Source organism: Paramormyrops kingsleyae, chromosome 5, assembly GCF_048594095.1.
Source record: "Paramormyrops kingsleyae isolate MSU_618 chromosome 5, PKINGS_0.4, whole genome shotgun sequence".
Classification (NCBI taxonomy): domain Eukaryota; kingdom Metazoa; phylum Chordata; class Actinopteri; order Osteoglossiformes; family Mormyridae; genus Paramormyrops; species Paramormyrops kingsleyae.
The window spans coordinates 21,505,739-21,527,736 of NC_132801.1; the positions used below are offsets into that span (position 1 = coordinate 21,505,739).

General features: G+C 43.8%; 1 protein-coding gene across 9 annotated transcripts in view; it reads right to left on the minus strand.

The window, feature by feature from the left end:
- The window catches only part of LOC111832884 (G patch domain-containing protein 8-like), a 40,815-nt gene that overhangs the window by 5,864 nt on the left and 12,953 nt on the right, over positions 1 to 21,998 (minus strand). For 2 of the 9 annotated variants that reach the window (XM_023790627.2, XM_072712380.1), the window contains exons 3-7: positions 16,396 to 16,468; positions 5,145 to 5,212; positions 4,786 to 4,872; positions 2,415 to 2,558; positions 11 to 141 (exon numbers count right to left, since the gene is read on the minus strand). In XM_023790627.2, the coding sequence (XP_023646395.2) occupies positions 11 to 141; positions 2,415 to 2,558; positions 4,786 to 4,872; positions 5,145 to 5,212; positions 16,396 to 16,468 (503 nt within the window). Of the gene's footprint in view, positions 1 to 10; positions 142 to 1,076; positions 1,113 to 1,417; positions 2,274 to 2,414; positions 2,559 to 4,785; positions 4,873 to 5,144; positions 5,213 to 6,115; positions 7,723 to 7,742; positions 7,785 to 16,395; positions 16,469 to 19,553; positions 19,572 to 21,998 lie in introns of those variants that run through there. The other 7 variants (XM_023790629.2, XM_023790628.2, XM_023790630.2 and 4 more) reach the window with 7 other exon arrangements.

The window sequence follows — 21,998 nt, forward strand, 5'->3', positions numbered from 1 at the left end:
ACCCACTCACCAGTCCTGCTGCTTTCTCTGCTCAGCCAGCTCATGCAGCCGGCGCAGCATCTTCTCCTGCTTCCTTTCGTCCCGCCGTGACCGTGAGGACACGTTACGGGCAAATTCCCTCTGCTTTAGCTCCTTCAGTCTCTGTAGCACAGGAAGGACGCAGGAGTGGGGGATGGGGGTAGAGGGGAATTAGAGGGAACAAGAAGAGCAGGAAAAATGGTGGGTGGGGGAGGGGGGGGGGGGACGAAGGTTAAAAAGTAACCTGAACGCAGCACTCTGACAACAAATTCCCACTGAAGCAATATGTGTACTACGCTCCTGCCCAAGATTATGACGAGACAGTAAGTTTACGGTCAGATTTTCTCCAGACTTACAGATGGCACTGATTATGGACCCAATGTGACTGAAACTTGTGACTATTAAATTTCAGCAGCTCTACATTTTGGAGAACCTTGGTAGGAAGTCAATGCTGAGAATCTCAGTGAGGAGAAAATCAGTTCTAACTGGGCAATCACCAGAGCCACAACAATCGTACTCCTGTCCCTCACCCCGCCCCCTCTTCCATTTAGTTCCTCAAAATTAATCCACCATTACCACCACTCCACCAGAGGGGGTCACTGGCACCTTACCTGTGCCTCCTCCGTACCCCCGATGTACTCGCGCTCGTCTCTAAGTGTGTGCACACGCGCAGGCGTGTGCGCATGTGTGTGTGTGTGTGAGCGTACTCACGTGTCTTACAGGACAGATAGATAAATAGATAGATAGTAACTGTCATGAGAAAAGCAGCAGCAAATTGCAAACCACAGCTCAAATCTATTGCACTCCGGTACAAGGTGCACAGGACAAGGTTTGGAATGAGGGAGTGAGGGGGATGGCGAGAGGAGGACAGGGGACGACGAATGTTTAGTATGGGGGGGGGGGGGACAGCGCAGCTACACGATTAGCCATTACCAACCATAATGAAAAATACTAGAAAGAATAACAGAGAGACTGAAGAAGACAGCAAAACAATGTCATGCCTGCAAGAAGGGCAAGAGTGGCGGAATATATACGACCAGAACTAGGCTGATCCTAACCTTCTAATATACAGGCGTTTACTGATAAAGGCAGTCCTGGAGAAAGAAAGAAAGAAAGAAAAAAAACATTTCATCTCACATGAATGGCACTTAATTTGGCATCCTACATCACAGTACTGACACTACCAGCAACAGCGGCCCACCCCGCCCCTCCTGGTTACAGTAGATGAAAATCTGACCCTGTGCAGACTGGACATTGCCTTTGAAGTGCAAGTGGACATCCGCGAGCTAGTGGAGTCGATGGGGAGGGAGACAGAACACAGGAACACCCGCTCACGACATATGGAGAGAGGCAGCAGTCAGGAGGACAGGGGGACACAAGCGAGCAGAGAGAGACTCACGCCTTGGGTCTGGATGCCCACTTTTATAGAGGGGGGTGCTGGCAATACATCAGCTGAAAAATGTTACAGATCGTAGAACAAAAACGGAAAAAAAAGAATAAAACAGAAAGGTAGATTTTACAATTCCCAAAATTATATATTCCTTTTGAAAATGCAGTTAAAAAGAAAAAAATCTGCCATTACTTGGTGAGCCTGCTTCATACATGGATAAGTGCAATGGATGAGGTAGGAGGGGTCGGTGAACAGGGAGCAGTCACAGGTTAGGCCAAACTACATCTCCGTGGGCTGAGAGAGGGAGTTAGGGGAGATCTGAAACAAACACACCCCCAGCCTGTGCTGAAAGAGGAGGGGGGTGGGGGGGGTGACAGAGCGGTTTGCTAAACTGGACACATCTGGGGGAGGAACCTGCAAGCTGTGCCCAGCAGAGATGCTCTTTAAAGTCGGTCATCCCACATCAGTGTCGGTCGTTTCTCACTCTCACACCTCAAGGGTTCGGTTATTACACACTGTGTTTAACTGGCACTGCATCACTTGCTTCAGAATGTAGCTTATAACCTTATTTCACATGCTCATTCAGCCTGAACCCAATTGTTTGATTTCCCAAATAGTACAGAACAAGCAAATCAAACAAAATGTGAATATTACAATTAATGGCACTTTTTCTTTTCTTTTTTTTCTTTTTTTAAACACAGTGGTCACCGATTGTGTTTGTTTCATGCATGTGTTTGATAAACCCGGGAATTGCTGACACCCTTCCAGAACATGTGCAGCATATGAACAATGGCTTAATTCATAAGATGGCTCCTATGAGACCAGTTTTGCCAGTCCGAGTCTCTTCAGGGAGGGGAGGGTTCAAATACAGTTCTGCAAAAAAAAGACGATGACTTTCACATGTCTGGATGCAAAAAAAGCAGGAGTGTGGGGGGGGGAGGGGGGGCGTTCTGTGACAGGCGAATACAGCCACAAAGCCTCCTACAAGCCCAGAGGGCGGTATTACCTGCTTATGCGCGTGATCGTAGGAGTTGATGTGGTTGTCAAACTCCTGATGTTTCTGGTACTGCTTGTCACAAAGCTCGCAGTAGAAGTTGGCCCTCAGGTCTTCCAGCGCCTTTGCAATGGCCTTCTCCTTCTCAGCGTAGTCCTGCAGCACAGAACAAAGGAGCAAGTGCTCAGACCCCAGGGGAAATGTGAGCACACTGGCAGAGAGCAGCAGGATAAGGATCTAACACACAGGCATGCGTGTTAGACACAAATGTTTATCTCACCATCATCATCATCCAGAAATTCAAGTTCGCACCCACAACACATGTGGATAAAAATCAGCTGTCATCTGGGATCAACATTTTAAATCCAGCTCTCTTACAAATGGAACAATCTCAGAGAGCATGTAACAAGGAAACATTTAAATTTTGCTTTTAAAGCCCAAAGAAGCGGTTAATCAGACCAAAAGTTACTAATCTGTATAAATTTGGCATATCCTCATCTTTATTACATTTGGTTAGCGGAGCACCACATGCTAATGTTTTGGTAAAACATGAAAATAGTGAAGTGGCGGTGAAGAAAGGGACAGCTCAGCAGCGACATCATCTTTTAAAGGAGAAGATATTGTGGGTAAACAAGGTTAAAACACATCAGTGGTTTGGTGGTACTTTTTGCAGCTTAAACTCCGACATTTATTAAATGTAAGGATGTTGAATTTATACGGATTACTCATTTTTGGGCGTCACAATACACACCTCATTTATATTTCAGGCACACTACTAATCTTCTTACCAAATTGTGGGCATAAGTAATCATCCCTATAGTACTGACAAACTGGCGCCCGGACAAACGTTAACATTTATGACCATTAAATGTATAATATAGAAAGCCCTGGTGATTATTGCAAATGTGACATAATTGAAATGTGACATTGTGCAGCCCTATTTTAAACATAATAATACAGTACTTAATAAAATAATAATGATGATAATAATAATAAGGAAAGTATTACATATGGTACTTACTGTCGTTCCACTGATGTCTTGCATACCAGAAGGGGCATTCGTGAGGTAACATTAAAGCAACTGCTGTTTTCATGAGCATCACAAAGTTATTACAAACCATTTTATTTAACTCAGATTTGTAATATAATGGGATTTATGGCAGTCCGTTCAAAAGTTGTCTGTAAATTAGACGTTCTTAACCCAGGGACTTACTGTACAAAAAATTCTGTGTTAAACCCCAAGTAATCCAGTGATGCTGGCTCAACAGACTTCATAGTACAACACTTAAGAGTCAGTCACATTTAAACTGAAATGAAACATTTTTCAACAAACTACAGTATATGACCTTGTAAATTTATATCTTAATGTTTTTCAAGGCCTTAATTGGTTCAACTTGAACTTAAAACTTCTTATGACTTTAATACCCCATGGACACCTTGTAACAGTGCCCCCCGACTGAGTCACCATGCCACCCGAGATGCAATCCCTTCAGGAACATTCTGCAGACACAAAGAATTACAATGGGCCCAGCTTTCTGACATAGATCATGTGAATTTCATACATTTATGACCATTAAATCTGTAATGTAGAACTTATGCCATCTGTATTCTAAATGAATGCAAATTCATTACAATACTGCTATGTACAGTTCCCAAAATTTTTTGCATAGGAAAAATAAAACCCAACAACTAGTTGGGGGAAACTGCCTAAAGCAGAACTGAAATAATAAGAGCAGTGACTCATGGAGTCAGCAAGAGGGTCGTACAGGAGGCATCTGCAGCTTGGCTCACTGAGAATTCATCGTGACAGAGAAACACAGCCTTCCAGCTCCAGTTTAACAAACACCGAGGAGCAGCAGCAGAGAAGCGATGAGGGGGAGCATTAACAGCGAGCAGGCAGCTGTCTCACTGAGGTTTAGGCATTTTCCCAAATATTTGGATGGCTTCCATAATTTAGTGTTACATAAGCCTGCTACACTGGATTCTGCCTGGACCTCAGACAGCAAAAATCCAGGAGGCCCCAATAAATCAGGCACCACAAGTTAACAATGGCGAGTGAATCCCTGGAGTAAGGGTGCTTTTGCGCCCTTGGATGACGTGATTAATTGGACATGCAGAGGAAACTAAGCTGAGAAGGTTGTTTTATCGAACAGCCAGTCACACAGAAGTATAACAAACTTGACCTAGCTTTTGACCTAGTCCTCAGGTTACCCCAGACGTTAAACTACTGAGCAAGTCACTCAAACTGTCCCAGTAAAATAGCAAAAAGAAGCTTGAGTGATGCGTCAAGCATCAAGCTGCTTTTGGGGATATGAGAATCTCGCAGTGGTTCTCGAAACATAAAGTCAGGTGATGGGAAGTGTAAGGCCTAAATGAAACTCGCCTTGTACTTCTGCCGCAGCTCCTCCGTGTCCTCCTTCTCCACCTCCAACACTCGCCGCTTCTCTGTGGCATCCTCGGCGTAGTCCAGCTGCAGAGAGGACACCGTGTCAGGCAAACCCCGAGGTGGCCCCCATGCGGCGAGCTGACGTCACACCAGGACACCGTACCTGCAGCGCTCCCGTTTCACTGGGAGCAACTGGGGGCCGCCGGTATCACACCAGCACTTTCCACCGAAACCCCCCGCTGACCTTCAAAAGCAGGCCAGCCACTGCTTCCCAGCTCGACCCCCTTTTGTGACCGACTTTCATCCTCAGTCCTACATTTGATCCCTTTTTAACACTCTCCTCACCACCATCTCACCTCCATCTCCATGCGGCCCATTCCCATGACATCGTATTTGAGGATGATAGGCACAGGGTCTGTCCGACCTATAAGTAGGAAGGAGAAAGGAATGGAGAGAAAAACAGATGGGGTGGTGAGAAAAGACTGGGAGGGAGGACACACGTCAGTAAGCCAGCCTTGCTTGGTATAATGTTGGGTTAGAGGTCTTGCCTTGTGCAGAACCCGAAAGCCTACCACCATCAACAGTTCACCAGCCATTCTCACAGCTTATACATTCTATCAGTATGTTTACCAAATCAGAATTTCGGAAGGGGGGTGTCACGACAAGCCAACTGGTGGGGGGGGGGGGGGTTAGGATTGTCAGAGAATGGACCCTAACACTGCCGTACGTCTGGCTTCAGAACATCGCACAACTGAATGACATCTGGCTCCACCTTAACCCCCTACCCCCGCGCCTGGACTGCTGCAAAGTTGCAGCCTGAATCGCAGTACTGCTTCCGCAAGGACAGGAGGCTTCAAACAGTGACAGCTGAGCTCTGCAGAGGGATGCGGGGGGGGAGGGCTGCGGCTGAGCGTGCCGGGTGCAGGAGGACTCGTGTGTTAATGATACACACTGCGAGCCGCTCTGCCATTTTGTTGTCATCATGCATTAATAATACTGCAGAACGGCCAGAGAAAGACAGCACTCTGGACGAAAGCACACGAAATGGCCAGCGACACCGGTACCCCCACCATCCCTGACCTCCAGCTCGGACTCCAGCGCTGCAAGCTGTGAAAAGAGCTGGATAAGAACATTAACCCGGGAACAGAAGGGGGTGTACATAAGGGGAACAAAACACCAACCATGTCAGAGTTCAGACACACTGTTTAATCCACAGGCAAAAACAAAGCAGAGGGAAACAAGCACCAAACTATGGCAGCAGGGGGAGGGACGCGGGCTGGGGATCACCAAGTAATGAAAACAGGGACTCTGGTGGTAAAGCACTTACCTGGGGGGGGAGGACAGGACTGGAGGACAGGACTTGTACAAAGTGCTGCTGTTATGGTTTGATGATAAATGATCAGAGGCTCCAATCACCTGGTTAGATCCCCCAATTTCACCTTCACTGACACAGTATTTGTGCCTAAATTATACCCTTGGGCAAAGCCGTATTGTATTTAGCAATTAATGCTCTTTTTGACTGCGCTAATATCCAGAGGAAACAAAGGAAGTGCTTTCATGTTATTCCTGGAACATAAGCCCATGTACTGATGGTCAAGCCTGAACATTGAGGGTGGGTTCCAAGGCAGACACCACCTTAGCCAAATAACTGTAAAGAATGGAAGCTGAGCTGCTTCACTAATCCAGCCCACAATCCAGCATTCTGCTGCGATGTCAGCAGTCACTGCCCAATGATATAATTCTGAAGTAGCGACATCTTGTTTTGCAGACACGACAGACCGAACCCTGACTCCACCCTGCAATGGCTGCAGAACTGGCCCACATGGGCATGGTGCACTCGGCACACCTTTCAAAAAGCCCTGAGGCAATCAGCAGGGTCTCCTTCTCTGTAGACCCCATCATCGTGATAGCTCAGCCGGAGATGCCCACCTGCCCAGCACGTCCATGACTGCTACAGGGAAATCACGGAAAATGCACCAGCATATAATAATGGGGACACCAAAAACACTGTGATCCAATTAGTAAAAGCCACACCAGCTGTCAGCGTTTGCCGCTCTGTGATACAAATACGTTTTTCCTTCAGATTTCCTCTATGCTGGTGTCTGACTATCTGAATTGCTGTCATCCAGCAGCAACCACCATTTTGTTTGCCTGTGTTGTTACTCATTTCGAATAAATTTTTTATGTTGTGCGTAAACTTCGCAAAGTCTGTGATGGAGCGCTGCACAGAGGTGCATCATACTGATTACCTGAGCAGAACACAATACAAAAGGAAAGAACACCTTTATTTTATCAAAAACGCTAAGGCAAAACTAACTTCTGATCATGTGTGCAAGACAAGATGCCTATTGTCACAAGCAAAAAAATAAATAAAAAAAATCTGCAATAGGTATGCAAGAGGCTGTAGAGGATGTTTCATTAATGATCATCATTATAATAACCATGCTGAATAGGCCATTGCGGGGGTGTGTGTCTCTCTGCGCTCCTGCTTCATATTCAGTGGCAAACGCCGCATTGACAGAGAACCGTGTGCCTGTAGCTCTGCATTTCATAAAGGCACTCCATTAGGATGTTGTCAATCTGGCTGGGGGATGGTCAAAAACCAGAGTGACCCTCTATACGCCTACCGCAATTCCCACAAACACGGAGAGGGCTCAACATTGCTGAGAGGAGCCATGAGGGCGAGAAGAGGAATCTGCATTTTAAACAATAGAATGCCCAGTTTTAGTTTTATTAATGATTTTGTCTTAAAACAGTGGTATCCCTTCTTGCATTACCCATTCCAATAGAAAACATTTAACAGTAAATGTTTGAAATGAGCACAAAATTTACAGCGGAATAAGCAGCAGAATGAAAGCTACAACGGAGGAAGAAGAAGTGAAGCCTATGGCATTTGTGCACTGATGATGTTATTTAAAAAAAATAAAAATAAACCGAAAAAAATTAAAAATTACCACTAAGTTTACCATCGCCGCGACACGGCCAGGATCATACCGCTGCAAAAAAGAAACACCATATCGGTTAAGGAGGAATGCTGCCGGTGGACCCCAATCACCGACACCAGGTGACCAGGTGACCCAACACCTGCCCGCCACCCCGCAACAGCCGAAGACGACGGGAACGGGTGGCCCATGTTCCCACCACCAAAGCTGTTGGTTTGACCCAGATTCTTGGTTTCTCTTTAGGAACAAAATTTGTGGCATGATCTCAGCCCATGAAATCTGTGGAGTGCCTACTGGACAAGGGGCACCAGAGCCACAGATTGATGGGGATGTCAGGTGCTACCATCCAGACCCGACGGCATTCAGCAAGTGCTCAGTTTTCGGCTGTAATTTCCACCATGCTGCTGCTTTGAATGATCGTGACATATTTCAATGCAGTGGATTTCAGTTAAGAGATAATTCGTGATCATCTCTATCAATCATGGTAAGATTGTTTCTTCCCCCCCCCATTTCTCCATAAATTTACACGGCCAAGCCTGAAGAAGCAGCCGACGGCCATTGCAAGGGAAGAGGGATGGAGCTCTGTACATCTGGCTGTGCAGGGAGCTTTCTTCCACAGCTCGACAGCCGCGGACACAGCCCAGCAACTCTGCTGTTACCTGAGAGAGTCACGGAGCTGCGTGTAACTATGCACCCTTATGGATGGCCAAAGGGGGGAAGGAAGGTCTAGTACACTGGCTGACGGGTGGGACCAGAGGCCTGTGAAGTTATGAGAAATGCGTAGGCTAGGAATCTGCCAACGATGGCCATGGAGAGCTCCGCTCCACAAGCGGTGCATGAACAAGAGAGACACAGTTCATCTATTGAGCTAGCAGCTGAAGGTGGCGTGGGAGATACGAGAATGTGAAAAGTAAGAGGGCCTACGAGGATCCGTCACCTCATACAGTGAGGGAAGTTAACATGACGACTATATTTGGCGTCCTTTAGCCTTTAAAAGACCACCGACAGACAATTTAAACCAACAAACCGGAGCACCAATCACAAGACAGGGCTCAGCAAATGAAAATGCAGTGGGGTGATGCACACTGGGGCAAATCAGTCAAATTTCCGGACAAAACAACACTAACACTAAATTCAATAAATTCAGATCAGAGATGTTATGTATTCAAAATCCCTAAATATCCATAGTCATGTAAGTTGCCTTGACTAAGAACAAGCTGAACAGATAATGCCTAAAGAGGACTGGTTTAAACTAAGTGCTTAGTCAGTACTGCCAAAATGTTCCTGATATTACTACTGTGTCCAGATAACTCCCTAGGAAAAGCAGCCCTGCTCCACAGGGACTCCATTAAGCTGTGCTTTATCAGATATATCACACGGGACGAGAGACCACAAAATCATACATGACTAAACTGAAACGCAGCACACACGGCGGGTAGCTTAAGATCTCCTGCCAACACCACCCCCACCTCTTATACCGTCCACGTTAAGCCTTGAGGGAGGGACACAGTATTTGATTGTAGAGAAACACAAATATTTTGAGGTCTCTCTTCCAGTACATTCCACATTATAAATACAAACATGACTAACTCGGTAGGGTACCTCTTAGAATAAACACTCAGATAGGGGAGCGTTCCACCTCACCAAGTACCGTACTTTTGGTACTTTCCCGTTTCCATTGACTTCTGGTCGAGTGCCAGTACCAAAAGTGTCAAACCAGCTGGGGTACTTCTTTGGTACTTCAGGGTGGGACTTGAAATGCTTTCTTTGTCGACTGGTTATGCAAATAACCTGCCTCTTCGGAAAAAAAAATCCCGAACTGTGATTTTGTTGTAATAAATATCGGGGTATTTATAAAGCAAAAATTAGTTCAGAAATTTCTCACAAACCCATGTAGGAGTTATTTAAACAGCAAGGATGAAAATGATTGTGATTGTCTCAGAGAACACATGCAGCACATAAGCAAAAGCAGCATAGATAAACTTTAAACTGAATTTTAAACATATATTAGATAATCTTATAAAAGGAATAATTAAAATAGCAAAGCTAGCTAAGGTAAAGTAAGGTACTTAAACATGTTGGTTTTACACTGGCATAAGAAATGGTACCAGCGCCAAATGACATTCACTAAGCGAGACGATGTATTTTGTACTGAATTTGAAAAATATTATACAGTACATTATACAGCTTGGCAATGGGCAACATTAATACCAACACATGCAATTCTTACACCGCTAGTCAGCTGTATTAAAATAATGCTTTTTCTTACTGTCAATTCTGTACAGATATTATAGTGGGGGGGTTAAGTTTAGCTAAAATATTTTTACTGTTACTCTGTCACAGGCAAAAACAAAAAAACAAAAAAAACTCTGCAAGCTTTGCAATTTAAATTATTCCTTTTATAAATTCTTATACATGTTTAAAAATCAGTTTAAAGTTTTAAGTCAATAGAAAAGTAAAAGTACCAAAAGTATGGTAAATGGTGCGGCAGAAAAGTGCCCTTACTAGCAATGTAAGAATTGTATATGCATAACAATGCAATGCTGGTATTAATTTCGCATCATCTAGTCGTATAATATACTACAGCCATTTTTTGAATTCAGTACAAAATATTCAGCCTTGTGTTGATGTCATTTGGCACCATTACCAATTTTTATGCCAGTTGAAAACCAATACCTTGAAGTACCGTACTTTTGGTACTTTCCACCTGGTGTGGTGGAAAAAGCACCTTAGATGACATTGTGTGTCAGGTGTGCCAGCCAAATAGGCCAAGGAGTCCTTAATGCCACAGGAGACGCCTCCTGTAGCTACCATCGATCTCCCAGAAACAACTCTTCGGCTTTGAAGGACTGTTCTATTTGTCACCAGCTGAGAGAATTTAAGCTTCTAAGTATCTGTCCGTCTGCACTCCTTGTCCCTTTTTTGATTGCTCAGCTCAGCTCCTGTTCTAACAGGGACACCGGATGAAGTTGCACAAGAGAGAGAGATGACAGAATCGCATTAATCTTCCTGAAGAGAAATTTAAATGGCTGTTACGAGAATGGTTTTACATTTGCACATCTTATACAATCCTCTTCTTATATAAAATATACTCCTTCAATGGGTGGCAGAGCATTTAGTGCCCAAACTCTGGATTTCACTGTCACAATGTCTGCAAGATGTTCAATCCAATTCAACTTTTAAGCTTCAATTAAAAACACATCCTTTTTAAGAATGTTATAATACATCATCCACTGACATCCAGTTTGTGACGTTAACCTTTGTTTTGTCTGTTGATTTTGTGTGTGTATTGGACTATGTATTGTAAATTGCCCTTGAATGTGAGAAAGGTGTTATATAAATAAAACTTTTTGCAGAAGATTGGCCCTTGCTAGCCAACATTTCAATGTTCTCTGCAAAAGGGGGGGCGGTGAGTGGCAGTGGGTTGTTTAGTCATTTTGGGTCTCAGATACACTGCTGCAGCTTGGGGGGGGGGGGGGGGGGCTGCACTGCAGCCTGTATGCCGCAGGAGGGATGGGTGATCTTTACTGAGCACACAGGACCTTTCGTGCTGTTTTGTATTTTTTGTTATAAAAACCTGTAATAATTAGCCTCAGGATCTGCAAGCAAAATATAGCACTAGTTTTTCTGTAAAATACATGGGCAACAATTTTGTTCCCAGAACATAGTTACATTGTTCTAGTGCTCTAGTTACATGTTCCAGATTGTGCCCAAAATGTACAGGGTACAGCACTGCTATGAATGAAGAGAATAGTCCACAGCTGTTGAACAAAAGGCTAGCTGATTGAATCTTCCTTTCAGAAAAGTAGGAAGGAGCAGGTGATAGCATTGAGATTTCGGATATAAAAAACGGCTTGAAGGAGAGTCTTTTGCCCTTGCTTCTGGACAGGAATACAAACGACTTTTTCATTTTCACTGGAACTGTACAGTGCAGTGGGGCCTTGGGTGATGGGTAATATGTATTTACAGCTAACACTGAAGGCTCAAGGCTAAGACTCCAGAATAACTACAGAGTCCTCTGAATTCCCGTGCGGATCAGTCTCCAGCCGATTGTAAGGCACAGAGCAGAGTTACCGGAAGCTTGGGAAACAGGAGGACCAAACATACTTTATAGTCTCAATGCTCTTCACCAAGGAGCCAAATTCCACTAAGGAAATGCAGACAGCAGAGAGAGAGGATCTGAAAAGAACTGGGTCCCCCGATGGACGCACAATGGCCGTCGTCTCATTGCGATCTGGGACAGAATCTCGCCTCTACTGCTGCGCCAAATCAAACGTGCCCCAGGGGACATTTCAAGCAGACGCCTTTCAGCAGAGTCCACGGGAAGCCACCAATGACCTGAAATGCTTTGCGGAGCAAGTTTTTGGACCATCTGTGTTGAAAAGCATCACAAACTTGTTATTCACCGACTCACAAGGCACATTTCAACTTAAACCCAAGCTCCAGTCTAATGTTTTACTGGTTTAGACTAATCAAAAGAAACCTAAGCATGTGCTTGGCAATAACGATTAGAATAGTCATTCTTTCAGGTTAATTTTAAAACACAATTGCATGCTTAAGCAAGCGCATACAGAATAAAAATTATGAATAAAAAAACTAGCATTCTGTTAATGCTAATCTGCATTAGCTGCACCTAAGAATGACAGGTGGAGTGATAAGTGTAGTAAAAAGCAGAGCAGCAAACCAAGTGATTGCCACCCTAAATGAGAGTAAACATTTTGATAGCTGTTAGTCCTTTCACATTCTGTCCCAATATTCTGCCAGCTACACTGGTCAGAAAGGGTTGGGGTCACAAACAGAACAGTATACTTCTCATTGGGCAGCTCTCACTAGTCCTTGAATCCCATTTCTCAGTAAAACCAAACTGTGTCTGAATACAGTAAGAAAAAGAATCTTATGGTGCTTTTCCACTGCCATGAAGAACTGAGCCGCATCTGAGCCATAACGGGAACTGATGATTTTCCATTGTAAACTATCTGAACTGTACTCAAGCTGACATGGCCTTGCTTACTAGCAGAGCCAAAAGCACCAGCTGCTTGCATCACCACTATCTGACTATGAAACGTAGGGTGATACCGGTGATCTACGATGATATTTACGGATTATCTATAGAATATTCATTGTTAGTAGTATTGCACATTGCACTGTATTGACGCATTCCCAATAACTCAGCATTTAAAAATTTCCAACCACCTACTTAAATAAAGTATTACAGAACAGCTGAAAGGAATGGATTCATATTGCAAATTTATACAAGGAATGCTAATTCTGCTAGCGTTTGATGCTAACATAAGATGGCGATTCTCAGACTTGTTAGTGGAGGGCAGCACACAGTAAATCATGATGTACACTGTCTGGACAGTAAATAAGCATTTCTTCGATTTTACATTACTGTTGCTCTCCAAACCCATCAACGCCTTTACCAAGCTGACCCTTCGGTAGTGGAAAACCGAAGCGAGCTGGAGCCGCGCTGTAACTAGTCTCTTCACTGTACTGCTTCGTTTCTGTATGCCAGTCAAAGGCATGCAGCTAGGCTTACTGGCATCCACATATTGCCCGTAATGTATTAATATGGTCTGGCACCCCATCCAGGCTGTTCCGCAGTCTAGTATCCTATGCTACCTGCAAAAGGCTTCCGACCCCAAACATGAATGAATATGGAACTTGAGTTACTGGAAGTGCTTGCTGTAAGACTCTTTAATTAATCTCTGTGCAGGCAAGACCTTATTAAGTCTAGCAAAAAATATAATCCCAGGTTATATAAAGGGTACATTTAAACTGATCTTCCAGAGCTGTAACAGTTTAACAGTGAGACCCTTGCCTAAGCACAACAAATTGTTCAGAAACCAGCAGTCAATTTACAAAATCATTATAGAGGGTAGCATGAGTAAGCACATTGCTAACTGCTAACCTAATTTGTAGTCATTGCTTAATCTAATTACCAGTTTGGACCAAAAAAATGCAGATACTTCACTGTGGATCTAATTAGTTGCACTAGGGAGAAAGATTTAAAAATAACCACAAAAATACCACGCAATGGACCCTTTTACACAACTTCTTTGTGCTAAATATCATCCGTGTCAAATTAAACAATTAGGCAGAACATGCTCAAAGTGCTTTAAGCACATGAACTTCTATTTCCATACAATACCTAAACTGTATGGAAGAACAAGATCTATTTTTACAGGCCAACAACTTACCGCTTCAATGGTTGTTTCCAGACTTACTGGACAAAGCAGAACATTCCAGCTAAGCCATTATTTTTGATGGCATGACAAGGACAAACATCTCAAAATAAAAAGGGGGTAATGTGGACACATCATGATTAGCAATTTAAATTGCCCAAGAAGTTCAGGAGCAAAGTACTTTGGGTCCTCAAAACATTAAAGTAGTAAAACCTTTCATAAGATATACTGACACTTCATCTGTAGTTCTGCATGAAGTCCATGGTTCTCAACCTAGTCCTTAGAGAACCCCACACAGTTCACATTATGGTTCTATCCCAGATTTCAACACCTGCACCAGGTATGTGGTGTTCTTGATTGCTTGAGTATTTGGTGCAGGTGGACTGGGTTGAGAAGCAGTCTATTAGTCCATCTGAGAGGAAAGATTTTTATGAGGGGTGAAAGCAAAAGTGCACGCCTGCATCAAATGAATGTTTAGTGAAAGTGGGAATGGATACATTTTAGCATCACAGGCACATTTTTGACATAACCTTTCATTTACGAGGTATCAGAATTGCTCCCAGAGAAACTCCCAAAACATCTCAATGGCGACAACTGAGCAGCAATGCATCGTGGGGATTCTGACATTTCCATGGTCTCCCATCCCATCTCAGATATAATCAGAGATAAATCTTTAGCAATGTAACTGTGTAAAATGTCTTACAAGCCCACGCTGCTGGCTGCAAAAGCAACCTAAGGCAAAGGAAGCCATGACCTTGAGGAGGAAAGGAGGGAACAGGAGGGAGGATGCAGACGGCCATGAGGAAGGGGCCCGCCAGAGTGGGTCGCTAGCCCCCAGCTTACAGAGGCAGAGGCTGAAAAACAGGCTGCCCTGCCCCCATTAAGAAGCACATTCTGATGCTGGAGACCTCCAGCAAGGAGGAGTGGAGACTGCGGAACTTCCATGTGTGCACTAGGGGCACCACTGTGCTGCTTTTTTAAGTACCATGTACTTAAATAGGATATGGGGGGCATGTGCTGGGGCATTTACAGGCCTGATTTCCACCAATCACAATCCTGTATAGGAGAATTAAACAAATACTGGTTTGGTACCCCACGGTAGGGCTGCTTAATACATATGAAATATGAACAACATTTTACACTCAGAATTGAGATTGCAGTTTTCTCTCACCATTCTTGAGCAAAATATTTTTCTATTATTATTAGCATTACATACTGTCTTTATAAAGATGGAACAAACATGATCATTACTGAAACACTTTGCAGAACTGAAAGGGCATACTCCAGGTTTTTAACAACCTCATTTCCAATTCCAAAAAATACTAAACATAAACCTCACCCACTCTTAAATTACCTTCAAAACAAATGTTTCTTACCACAAATTCGTAGTGTTAAATCAGAAAAAATACACCCACACAAGCAAATGTGAACCCTTTTTCAGTACGAGTACAAATTTATTGCTCAAACAGAGGCTGCCAAAATCCTGTTCCTCAAAGTCACTGGAAAGGTGTTCAAGTCTAAATCATTTTGTTCTTGTTTTTCTTTTCACCTTGTCTTGCATATTAGATGTGTTTTCAAATCTGCCTCATCTTCCTGTGTACAGATCATCACGTGGTGTAATGTGGTACAGTCACTTATTGATACAGCTTTTGGGAAAAAAAGGCTTGGTTTGATGGAACAAATCTTCCTGCTAATGCAAACATCATATAAGAATGGAATCTCATAGTGCTATGAATTGAGATAGCAATTTAAAAAGAAATAATCATGCAGTCCTACGCCATGGTACCAACGCAGCCAGCAACTTTGAACGGCAAGCTATGAAGAAAGGCGGCACTTTAATTTCCTCTTTATTGTGCAAAGGACAGTTTTTGTCACCCTATTAAACAAAGGAGACTTTTGACCTGTAAGAATGAATCACTCTGTGCCCTGGTGCCCACCCCCAGAGGCTCTGTGAAAGTGACACCCGCACGTGTGCAGTCAATGGGAGGATTGTCCAGGGACCATCTTCCCAGCGGCACACTGAGCCCCTCTGTCTGGCCGAGGAAAAGCAGCGAATCTGCACAGCTCGGCTCCAGCAAATGAGCGTTAATATCCACCTGAGAGGTTCGTTGTCTCTTGCTTCAGCACGGAACATGCTTCCCACGCTTGGATATGGGCCACTGTGTTTAGAAGGCCACTGCATTCCCAGAACTCCCTACGCCTTCTCTTTGTGATGCACCCGCAAACTACTGAGTCGGGGCCACTGTTGGAGGTGAAGACCATAAAGCAAAGACGATCTAGCGCACTGCCCCCTCTCCCCGGTAAAGGCAGTCAAGCTGATATCACCCCCCCCAAGCCATCACAACTCGGCAGGAATGGGGGATGCACATGAAAAACAATAATAAGGTGACTCACAACACAAACATGATGAAAACAAATGGTGAAAACAAAACAAAGAGCAGAGAAGACAGAGAGGCAGTCACACCGAACAAGGCACTTACCCTGCATGGATTTGCCCAGTCCTTGACCCAGCTTCCAGCCATGTTTCTGTAGGAGCCGGTGGCCAATATTATCCTGATGGACAGAACAGAAGAAAAAAAGACCAAAATATTCCAATAATAAGAAGTGCTTTCCCTGCAGGAGTGGACAGTACAGCAAGATTGGGAGCAGGTGACCGGAGGGATCCTAGATGGACCATCTGATTACCTCCGGCACTGTGTCAGTACAAAGCTCCGTGTGGAAAGGCATGCCAGGAGAAGGCTTACATTACCCACAAAATGGGAGGGGGGGCAGTAAAGTACAAGCTTTCCCTACAGTGTGTATGGGATACTCAAATCTGTTACCCTTAAACTCGGGGAATGAGTGACCTGTCACAAGCAGACCACTGAAAACTTAGGGGACGCAAGGAGGCCTCTAGCATTTGGGGCACACTATGTGATGAGCTGTTTCTGTGCAGACTACAAACAGGACCACAAATGCAAGTAAACTTTGAGAAAGCAAGTTGGGGGGGGGGGGGGGAGGAGGAGGAGGAGGAGGCAGAAGACCACTACCGGCAGTTTGATTCCAACACGTTCGGTTATATATGCATGTTAGACATATATAAACCTATCCGGAAAGTACAGAGACACAGAACAGAGCGAGATCTTGCATAAACATTTAGATAGAGGAAGTCCAAGCTGGTGGTGAGACCATAACACAAGAAGCACCATGTATATATGCAGCAATCACGAGAGTAAAGGCGCCCAGTGCAACCAGTGCCACCAGTACAACCAGTGCAAGTGTGTGCATGGGTGAATGGGGAGGGGTGGAGACTGCCTTCAGCTTGAAAAAATGTACTAGTTTGATAAAAAGTTACTACTAGTAGTACTAGTACAGCAAATATCACTCAAAACAAGCTGTGGATGGGAAACGGCCTCAGCTAAATCAGAGGATGACATTAAAACAAACAAAAAAGAATTATAAATAAAATGAGGAGAAGAGCCAATCATTATAAATTAATTCCAGGCTCATAAATTAACCGGTGGGGGGTAATTTGGGTGGGGTGTGTGTAGAAAGAAATATTAAATACAATTTATATAAAATAAAAAATAAAATTAAAAAAAACATGCAAATCTGGGCTAGTAAAACTGGTGCTAGTCAGCTATATATTAGGCATTTATATAAATGGACAGGAATAAAAACCATTGAGTGTGAAATGGAATGAAGGATGAGCACGAGCAGAGGGTGGCGAGCTTGGCAAGAGGTCTCTAGACACAGGGTTAGTATGAAACAGGCAGGGCCACGTTAGTGTGCATGAGGAGGACGCGTCACATACGGCAGGCGCTCTGCCCCCCCCCCTCACTCCACACTCGCCATCGACACGCCCCCACGGGACGCTGGGCCCGGAACAGTGACCAATCCTCAGAGGGTGCAGGATCTACCCTAACCTCACCGACTCACACATCACCGCTCCTCTGAAGTTGCAGCGGAACCACACATCCGGCCTCGGTGTGTGTGCTTAACACACACACTTTTTTTAATATATATATATATATATATATATATATATATATATATATATATATATATATATATATATATATATATATATATATATTTATTTATTTATTTATTTAAAAAAAACTAGGTAGGTCACTGTTCTGGGCAAGACCCTTTTTCTTGTAAATTTTCAGGAAAATGATAATAGAACAGGAACAAACTTAACCAGGAAGCAAATATGGGAATCCTGGGATCCAGCTACATAAATGAAAAATGGACAGTTTTAAATTACTAACAGGAAACATGACAAAAATATAGCATAAAGCAAATGAGTAATTTGCCTGTTTGCTTAAATGAGTCATGCACCACATACCCCTTTCGCATCCAAAGAAAAAATAAGAATCTTGTTTAAGATGTATAATGTTCATAATCAACTTTTTACAGAGTACCCACAGAATATAGCGGTGAGAATATTTTCATGCTATCTCAGGCTTAATTCAGTGAGTACACTGAGGCTTGGCACTAGGAGTATGACAGCTATAAAGGTAACTGGTGCTTAGAGAAAGATCAGTAACAAAAAAAGCAATAGGTGAACTGGACCAGTGGTGAGCCTTGACAGAACCAGAACTGACGGCTGAAAAACACCCCGATTTGATGTCCAATTAGCAGTGTGCTGAAGGCAGCCATCACTGGTCTGGATTGGTTCTGCACCAAGTGAATTGCACACAAGCTGCTGTGTGAGGACCAGCCTCTTCAGCAGCTGTCAGCTTCCTTCACATTAAATCGCCTTCCTATACATCGAGTGATATCTGGGATCTGAAGCACTTACGCTATGCGTTGCTTTTATTGTACACTATTTAGGAGTCTCAAATGTTACTTCTTACCATTTTCATGTAAGTACATCCTGTTCCACATGGAAGGTCATTTGTTTGACAACAGTCTATCTGGTGAGCGGTGTTTCATTTTTTTAAATGTATTTTTATTGACTGGCATTTAATCCCTCATCTGCTCTCAGAGAGGCTCTCAAACAGTTAAATATATGGCTGAACTGTGCACTCAGCTCAAACAACTCACTGTGAAATAGTTCTCTGCTTCACATTGTATACTGGTCTCTCTCCATTTCAGATAAACAATCTCAACATTTTAGCTTCTGTACATTCGCAGAGATTATAAAAATATATAATTCTGTAATGGTCTGAAGAACTTCAGCTCCCACTCTATAAAACCAGGTACTGTTTATGTGAAGCAGTTATATATAGGCTGTGCAGAATTCACACAAGCCTCTGAGGATAAGCACTACCCCCTCAAGGGTAAGCTTTACTGAGCAGTAACACAAACATAGACCGTACTCCGGCCTTTGTGTGACGTTTGCTTCACTGGACTGTTCCCATCACACTCACACACAGTGGAGGGTTCCCATATTGCTTTTGGTTTACAGATCTCCCATTCCTGTAATGGCGGGGCAGGGGTAGCAGTTATTTTAAAAATAAACAACCCATTGCTAAAATGGAAAACAAGGGACAAAAACATGGAATTCCTGAGATCTGATTGGACTAGAGGCGAGGGGGAGGGGTGGAGACAGCGCGCCGTGCCGAACAAACAGATGCACTAAACAGACAGATGAAGCAATACGTCGATTCCAACAGCAGTGCAAGTGGAGGGAAAGCAATTCCATACGAACCTGGCTTTAAAAACTGGGCTGTCAAAAGAACAGTTACATGTAACACAATGTAAGAAATCGTCCAGAAACTAAGGTTTTTAAAGCTATCACATTTATGTTGTTTTCCCCACTTTCTTGCTTGAAGAAGGGAAACTAAAATAAAAATAAAAAGAGGAATTGTGCAACAGGAATGCAAAAAGCATTGTAACAAGTATATTTTGATTGTCTTAAGCGTAGAAATTAAAAAAAGAAAAACTTTTGCAATTTCAAAACTGCTGTGCTGTGCTTTTGCTCTATGATGGTGAAGGGGGAAAAGTTACATTACAGAGGTTAAACCAGAGATGTTGAAAAGAGAAAAAGAGAGAGATATACAAGGCTGGCATCGACATGGCCTCTAGTGAGAACTGCAAGGGTGGGAGAGTTAGAACTTAGATGGGCTGAGGGGGGGCTGAATAAAATCAGGCACAAATCCATGATGAAACAATCCAAACTAACAGGAATGAGATCCTCTATGTGTGTTACTTGAGTTTTAAACACCACCCCCGGGCTCTTGTAAATGTCTTCGCTCTCTAAACACAAGCTCTCAACACCTACCAGTAACAGATACCATCAGCTGGCCCCAAACATGTGCGATAACGTGCAGTCAAAACAGAGGGCTTCTGTAATAATGCCTGCTTCCTTCAGGATAACACAATCAGGCCCAGAGCTCACCTGATCACTCTGGGGTTCCTTCCAAAGACCGGAGACTTCCCACAAACTGCATTATAATGAGGAGAGGGAATCCTCTGGCTTCACGGTCATTTAAAGTGAGCAAACCAAATGCAAAATTGTCACTGCACAACTCCCAAACCTACGCTGAATGATGTGGAATATCGTAAACCCATGCAAAGGAAAACGATTGTATTTTCAAAATCAATGTGGCTTTTACCAGGCAGCCACCATAGCCACCTAAACTGTCAGTTATAAGCACAAGTATAACGGCATAAGACCTGAATGGTGGGTCTAAAGCCACCTTTAACTATCATGAACAAAATACTGGAGATGCCCAAAGGTTTAGCATGTAGCAAGACGGTGGGTGGGAAACTGAAGATGACCCTATACACCATGTGGTAAGGAATCCCATGTTCTTTCAAACTAATGGCATCTCAACAGCCCCCCAATCTAGAAAACTCACCGATATGCATTAGCTTAGAAGCAACCACCTTTACAGCAAGTAATACTGGCCACCAGGCACAAACCAACAGCCAAAACTCTGGCTAATTCTTATGGGTAGTGTCTTACGGGTAATTCAAAATTTTACTGGCCAAGGCTAAAAAAAAAGGTTAAAGCAGGATTTTCCAAAACTGAGTGTGGACCTTTCTTCTAGCAATTTAGCAAGGTTTACAGCTCAGTCTTAGTGTTGATAGCCTGGTGCATCATTCAGGAGAAACTGGTCACATTCATTTAGCATTAAAGCAGCAGGAGCCACAAGCATGCATTTAGCAGTCAGCTCTGGTCAGAAAGCGATCTTTGTCAAACTGTCCTGAAACCCCACGACAATACCAGGACTTTACCAACTGCCAGGATGCGGTGACAAACACCAGCATCTAGAACATGGTGTCGCTACAGGAACAACAAGAGAATAAAGCGACAAGCAGCAAGCAGTGAGCATTGTTTCTGAAGCCGAGCCAGAGAACAAGGGGTTTCTGGCTGCAGCCAAGCAGAACAAAAATTACATGTATAAACAGCTTAATGGCAGGAATCCAAGGCCAAGAACTCGAAACAATCTATACCTTAATCGAATTAAAATGTTCAACACAAAGAGTGAACATCAGCATTGCCCCTATGAGTTCTGGATGATTTCACCCAATAAACATCTCCATCTCCCATACGAAGGGGCTGGACACAATAAAACATGCAAAATCTTCCAACAATAGACTGCAGTGCAAGCATTCTCTGCTTATAAGTAAACATGCAACTTTCCAGCAGGTTAATAATAAGCAGCTCGATGTATAACTGGCCTAACAGAACTACAGGACTATGGCAAACACGGCCCATTACAGAACTCCGATACATACGGAAGTCACGGCACACTATCCATTTTGTCATACTTCTCGATATTTGCCCTGATGTGACAACCCACCCCCGCCAACCCACAATGAGTCCGCCATGTCCTCAGAGTCTCTCGGCTGGGGTTCTGCTCTGCTCCTGGGGGGCGAGGACCTGGTGCCCATGGTGATGTGCTTCTTGGTGGGGTGGCCTGAAGCTGCCCGCTGTATATCTCTCGCAAAGAGGAAAGTGAGTGGAGCTGTACGCTACTCAGTTAAACATGCAAGGCAGAGATGTTAGAGGTGAAATTAAAAACGAAATTAAACAGGTCCCCAGAGAGGAGCAGAGACCTCTAGCTGCCAACGGATCACGCACGATGAGTGGCGGGAAGACGAGGCGGCGAGCGGAACCGGCGGCACACACAGCTCCGTCTCGTGC